Source organism: Muntiacus reevesi, chromosome 9 (genome assembly GCF_963930625.1).
Source record: "Muntiacus reevesi chromosome 9, mMunRee1.1, whole genome shotgun sequence".
Taxonomy (NCBI): Eukaryota; Metazoa; Chordata; class Mammalia; order Artiodactyla; family Cervidae; genus Muntiacus; species Muntiacus reevesi.
The window spans coordinates 12469715-12477038 of record NC_089257.1 but is presented as its reverse complement, the minus strand read 5'-3'; the positions used below and the strand labels follow the sequence as shown (position 1 = coordinate 12477038).

At 39.5% G+C, this 7324-nt stretch overlaps 1 protein-coding gene across 1 annotated transcript; it reads right to left on the bottom strand.

Moving 5' to 3' along the window:
• Nucleotides 1–6079: 6079 nt before the first annotated feature.
• On the bottom strand, nucleotides 6080–7036 carry LOC136175653 (olfactory receptor 8U3-like). Its single transcript, XM_065945903.1, has one exon. It carries the CDS (start codon nucleotides 7034–7036, stop codon nucleotides 6080–6082), a length of 957 nt encoding a protein of 318 aa, XP_065801975.1.
• Between the last annotated feature and the right edge of the window lie 288 nt (nucleotides 7037–7324).

Below are 7324 nucleotides of genomic sequence, written 5' to 3'. Positions count from 1 at the left end.
GGCACTGATATTTCAGTTCTGGTCTGGGTTCACCTGTACCCCCTATATTTTCATGATCGTAGATCATCATTGTCTGATGACTCTCAGTCTAGCATTACTTTTATTAGAACTCTATGAGGTTAACATCAGTGTAATGATTTAGCAAAAATAAGTGTCTAATACTTGTAGTACATGAATGCAATTGTCTGTTTTCGAGTTAAGAAACTAATAAATATTGCAATACTTACCTATAAGGGCTATTAAAGAAAATAAATGTGATTATATAGTCTTACGTTAGACTTTGTGCAAAGTCTACATTGATTTTTATATTATTTGAACTAGAATATTGATAAACATGACTCAAAATTTTCAAGAATAAAATAAATCCATTCATTTCTTTTAATTTTTCCATAGGCAATGCAGACTGGGTCTAAGTGAAGGCAATGCCAAATTTCACAGATGTGACAGAATTTATCCTTCTGTGGTTGAGCAGTCATCAGGAGCTCCATTTCTCTTTTTTGTGGTGTTTCTAGTAGTTTACATGATCACTCTGATGGGGAACATCGGTATGATTATTTTGATCAGCAGCAGCCCCAGCTTCAGAGCCCCATGTACTTTTTCTTGAGCCATCTGTCTTCTGTGGCTGTGTGGTTCTCTTTCAGCGTCACTCCAAGGATGCTGGAAAACTTGCTATCAGAGACAAACCCACTTCCTATGTGGGGTGTCTGGTGCAGGGTCACTTCTTCAGAGCCCTTGTCCACGCGGGAGCATGTATCTTGGCTGTGATGGCCTTTGATCACTACACGGCATCTGCAACCCTCCGCTTTACGGCAGCACAGTGTCCAGGGCCGTCTGCGCTGGTCCCATCTCCGCGCCCTGCGTCTGTGGCTTCTGTGAGCCTGATCTGCACTCCGTGGACACGTGGCCTGCGCTTCTGCGGAAACTTTGACATCAGCCACGGCTCCTGTGCTGGCGCTTCTCTTATCTGAGGAGGCGTCCACACTGAAGAGCACACCGTGACTGTGGTTGCTGGGATGGAGTTCTCACGTTCCCTCTCCGTGTTCTCACTCCCTAGCCCGCATCGCAGCGGTCATGCCGCGCGCGCGCCCTGCCGATGACAGGAGGAAGGCGCTCTCCCCTGCGGGTCCCGCTGACCGATGCTACCAGGATGCGCGGACTCCCGTCTTCATCCGTCTCGGGAGGCCCGCTGAGGGGTCTGTGGAGCAGGGGCAGCTGGTGGCCGTGTTCTACACCACAGTGACTCCCGTGCCGAATCCCGTGATCCACGGTTTGAGGAGCAAAGATGAGAAAGAGGCGGCCAACAAGGCAATCGTCAAGGCAGACTCGAGGCAGCGCACCCGCAGGACACAGCTCCGTGTGTGCCGCTTCCTGTTACAAATGCCCAGGCGTGTAGACTCCCTGTTTAAAGTAGGCTGTGCACAGGCAACCCTGACAGATACGAAGAGGTCCAGCCTAGCACAGCGACGGTTTACCCCGTGAGTGCACGCTCAGGACTAAGCCTCCTTTATCCACATGTGGGAACATACCAACACCGACCTATTGCTGTTACCTATTCATTGTTAGTCACAGGGAATGCAAATTTGTGCCAAGTGTAGTCATCATAACTGATAAAGACATGTGGATAAGCACATGTTAACTTGGAGGTATCTTAGTAAGAGCTGAACATGATTTCTTAGGATATTTTCTATATATAATTGCCTTTCACTTGTTTCATAAGTAATATATAATTTCATGAGAAAACAATAAGACTTCATCACTTTTCTATGAATATAACAGTTGATGGATTCTAATTTACCAAAAATAGCTTTCAATAACATTCATACATGCATGGACTTTTGAAAGCAAAAATGTATTCAGAATCTTCAACTTGTGTCGTGAATCAATCAGAAGGTTAATTCTCAGTATCTATTGCTCTATAATTAACACTATTTGTGTTTCAAACAATCTTTTGACTCACCGTAATTCTTCTCTTTGGTTTGAATTTTGGCTAGTTATTTTTCTCTTTATTAATTTAAATAGGTGAAATATTTATGACTAAAGCCTATCCTGTCCTTCTCATAGTTTAAAAAGATGAAGCAATATGGATTTTTGTCATTTAAAATCTGACTTTTGATCAGAAGAATGTCCTGTTAAACCTTTGATTGCTATGATAAAGCTATTGTTTGATTCCAAATTCTTGTCACTAACATTACACTCTTAAGTCTGTGTTTAGCTGCTTAAGTCAAGTTTTAATAACTAGAGTGGGTCAACCAGATAAGAATCTCTGTAAAACTGAATGCCATTGCACTAGACATGTGTTAAAATGTGATCAGCACAGCTCAAACTGGTATCCATTGGGATCTGATTACAAGTTTACTATTCAATTTATATTGATTGGTGTCCACTTAATCTACTTTCATTCCTATTATAAGTAGAATACATTTTTTGTCCTTGTTGACTCTTGCTAATAATACCAGCATAAAAGCAAATCAGAAGCAGAAGTTATTTCTCATGAATGAGTTTATTCTTGTTTAAGGGCTAATTCAATTAAAAGGGGTACACAATTGAACATGTGTAGAAAGACTCTGAGAAGTAGCATTTACTTGTGGTAATATCACTGGAAAGATGGATTCATTTAAGCACAGAAAGTATTGTTACTCTAATTTACGAATTACCCACAAGCCACATTCCCTAAGATTGGTTCTGAGAAAAGGCAGATGGTGGGAGGAAAGTTCTTTTTCATAACTTTAGGTTCTGAGAAAGAAGAAAGAGTACTGTTTGATTAGTATTGGAAACTACATTAACAAAGTTTTTGTTTGTTTGTTTGTATGTTTATGTTTGCAAATCACCCAAGTTTGCTTCTAACAAGTTGGTGTCAAGTATGAAATGATAGGCTGCTCAAGAAGCAATCATATTGACAGAGATCATTATAACTTGACCCTTTAAGATCACATTTTCTGTGATCCTTATGGCAGACATATTCCTCAGTGTCCACTACTTTATATTTTATTTTATGAGTAAAACATTTGCCCTCCAGCTGTTAACCACCATTCCCATTGTCCCTTGTCAGTGAGATACATAATGTTGTCCAGTCTTGGCAACGAGCCATCAGTAGAAAGCGATGCCTAAAACCTAAAGATCATCTTCTGTACATTAAAGTGGACTTTTTTCTCTTCCTTGCCACTTGAAAATGTTGCCACTGAAATGATCACTTTTTAGACAAAGATGGAAACCACATGTCGAGGGTCTAGTTGCCTTTCCCAAACCCCTTAACTCATACTGCTGCCTGAATAAAGGAATAAATTATTAAGTCACTGCATCTTGGGAGTTCACTTAGCTATAATGCTATACTTGCTCTTATAATACTTTCCATAAACACATCCTCGGCATGTCACCTCTGCATCTTACCACTCAATAGGATGACTTTTACCTGAGAATGATCAAGTCTCTTCAGAAACTATTCTGGTATTGAGAGAAGGGCGTCTTGTCTTCTGTCTTAACCAGAAGGAGAAAAGCTCAACCTTCAGATCTATCTCAGATATTAGGTTATATATCCTTTGTCCTAACTACGTGATGAGTCCTTGGACTTGTTATGACCTTTAAGACTCCAGTTGTCACCTTAACTGGTTTTGGACCCCTTTTGACCCATCATCTAGGCCATTTCACTAGCCATTTTAGGTACTTACAGGTCTCTTTCTTAAAGTTAGGAAACCTCAGCTATTTTTTTTTTCTGCCCTGTGCTTACAAGTGTAGATAAGATGTGTTTTCACCAGACATTTGAGCCAGCACATCTTTAACTGTTCTTACTTATTAGTGGGGCTTCCCCAATGGCTCAGCAGCAAAGAATCATCTGCAATGCAAGAGTCATAGTTTCAGTCCCTGGGGGAACATCCCCTGGAGAAGGAAATGGCAACCCACTCCAGTATTCTTGCCTGGAAAATCCCATGGACAGAGGTGCCTGGTGGGTTATAGTACATAGGGTCACACAAAGTCTAATACAACTGAGCATGCACACACTTACATGCACTTAGTATGAGTGAAATTGTTCCCCCAAAAGATGTGTTAAGTTCCTAACCTGAAGATCCTCAGAGTTTGATTTAGGGTCATTGAGTTATAGGGTCGTTGAAGATACAGTTGTTAATATGAAGTCACACTGAAGTAAGGTGGACCGTTAATCCAGTGTGGGTGAAGTCCTTACAAGAATGAGGAAATGTGGACGCAGATGTAGAGGGAAGAAGACCATGTGAAGACAGCAGAGACTGGAGTGATGTTTACAAGCCAAGGAATGCCTGGGGCCACGAGCGGCTGGAACAGACAAGGATGGAACCTCCCCTAGAGCTTCACAGAGAGCGTGGTTCCACCAGTACCCTGACTTCAGACTTGTAGGCTCCAGAAATGCAAGAATATAATGTTTGTTGTTCTAAGTCAACGAGTGTGTGGTATTTGTTAACGCAGACTGATGAAACTAATATGTTTCTTTACTGTGTTGTCTCAGTGTTAGAACTTTCGTTTTACTTTAGTCTTTTTTAACCTCCCAGCCAATCATCTTTCTGCTCTGGGAGCTCTTCAATTGTATCTGACTGTCTTTGGTAAACATGTGGTTTTGCAGCAACCTCCCCTGAATCCAGTGTGCTACCCAGAAGGGGCACCAGCTTCCTTTTGAAAGTTTCACTAACCTTTAAACCCTTCCCACACTGCCAGTCTCAGTTTCAGCCCTTACTCTGCAGTTTGCTATATAAACTCGATGCTGTGCTTTTAACTATTTAAATTATACTTTGGGAATTATTTAAAAAGTTAGCAATGACTAAGATATTCTCTTTTCTTGAGTTTTATCTTTGGCAATTGACAGTCATGATTTCCAAGATTGATTTTTCTGCAACTGTGCTCCCTGATTCTGAAAGAAGTTGAATTAAGAGTTTGAAAATCAGGATTGTAACTCATTGCTTCTCTTCAGAATTTGTACAATGTACAGCCATTTAGAACACCTTGTTGCTGCTTTAGTAATGGCATATATTAAAAGCATATATTAAAATAGAGGCATATTTAAAATAAAGTTTAATATAAATAGCATAGCAATTTTGACGTCTTCACATAAATCTGAAATCTAATTTAACAATGAAACATGTACTAAGATAACTTGGATAAAATAAGCTAAAATGTTTCTGAATAACTTATACAATCATTGTTTATTCACCAGTATTTTCCAAAATAGCAGACTGTTCAGCATATTCAGGAGTGTTTTTGATTTTGCCCTACAAGAATAGCTCACAATATCACCCACATGGTAGACACCAAACATTTGAATCTGAATTTAGAAAAAAAGTACATTCCAGTTGACGGTTTAAGTGGGTCTTAGATTGCATCACTTTTCAACCATCCCAACATAAAACTATACTCCGGACATCTGACAGCAACCACATCTATAACTTGATTTTAAACTACTGCTTCCTGTCCCCTCAACCCTTGGTAATTTCTTCAAATTCCTAAAAGATAAAAGGATCTTAAGCTTTGCTGAGGGAATATAGGGTTATGTCTTCATTTTTGTTTTGATACAGAAAAAGAGAGTATGACTTTCCAAAGGCTGACCCTGATTCCCAGATCTGCGTGGTGAAAAATTATATCTTTTTAAACAAAATGAGATCCATGGAATTACAGAGAGTGACCAACAGTGAATCTAGTGGGAGTCAGATGCAGAGAAGAATGATTTTTAGCAGACAGGATGCAGTTGAGGAATGGCTACTGCAGGAATGATGAGGGGATGGACGAGAAATTTACTTTACCACTTCCCTTTTTCTGTCTCCACAATGTATAAAATAGAAACATCTTTGAAAGCAGTGGCTAAATCTGATTATCAGTTAAATAGAAACTCTCCAGATCAAAACTGTCAAGTGTCACATATGCAAATAGTAACAATTTGTTAAAACTGTGCATTATAATCTTTTAAACCTTTCATCTTACTTATAAATTATGTGAAAAATAGAACACATGTGCAAAGTCATTTTGCTCATATAAAAATGGTGAAAATAAAATTAACTTATCAAAGATAATAAAAACAACATATCTGCATGTGGTGTAGTTCCAAGACAGTCAATGTTGCGAGTTACATTCTAATGTTTATTAGAGACAGGAAATAACATTTTTCAAAGGCTTTCCTCAAGGCATTTTTTACCTCTTGGTTCCTCAGACTGTAGATCATGGGATTCAACATAGGAATGACTATTGTGTAGAAGACAGAGGCCATTTTGTCTGTGTCAAGGGAATGGTTTGATTTGGGCTGCAGATACATGAAGATCAGAGTCCCATAGAATATAGTGACAGCAGTCAGATGAGAACCACAGGTTGAGAATGCTTTGCGCCTCCCTTCTGCAGATTGGATTCTCAGGATGGCAGCCACAATGTATAGGTAAGAAATAAGGACCGTGGTCAAAGAGCTGATCATGTTGAACCCAGCAAAGATAAAAATCAAGATCTCTTTGAGGCTGGTGTCTGAGCAGGCAAGGGCCATCAAAGGTACATCATCACAATAGAAGTGATTAATAACATTGGGGCCACAGTAGATCAATCGAAAAGTCACAACAGTGTGGAGGAAAGCAACAGAAAAGCTGTATAAGTAAGGGCCAGCTACCAGTTGCACGCACACCTTTTGGGACATGATCACCATGTAGAGAAGAGGATTGCAGATGGCCACATAGCGGTCATAAGCCATCACTGCAAGAAGGAACATCTCCAAAATCAAGAAGCTCAGGAAAAAGTCCAGCTGTGCCGCACACGCATAGAAAGATATGGACCTGTGCTTGGTCAGGAAGGTCTCCAGGAACTTTGGGGCTATTGACGAGGAGTAACAAAAGTCTACAAAGGCCAGATTACTGAGAAAAAAGTACATGGGCATGTGAAGGTGAGGATCCAACCGGATTAAGGAAATCATGCCAATGTTTCCCACCAGAGTTAGAGCATATACCACTAAAATGAGAAGAAAGAGAAGGATCTCAACCTCTCTCTGGACTGAAAAACCCAAAAGAATGAATTCCATCACCCTGGTAATATTCTCTTCAATCATTTGTTCTAGTCTCTGAACTGCTGAAAAGAGACAAGTTAAAGACAGATAAGTTATCAGGAGTAAGGAATTGTCATCAGATCCCAAAACATGCGTGTTTTAACTTGAAGTAGAATAGCAGAACAAATAAATATATCCCATCTCAAACTCTTCCTGTTTGGCATTTATAATTTTTTGAAGCCAAAAACTGAGGTTTAATAAAAATAATGTTTATAAAGATATATAATATTTCAGGTTTACATTATTTAAGCTATATTTAATAGTAGAGAGAATAGAGATATTTTTAAATAT

Coding starts and splice junctions, on each gene's coding strand:
- LOC136175653 (XM_065945903.1), bottom strand. CDS start 7,036: ATGATTGAAGAGAATATTACCAGGGTGATGGAATTCATTCTTTTGGGT.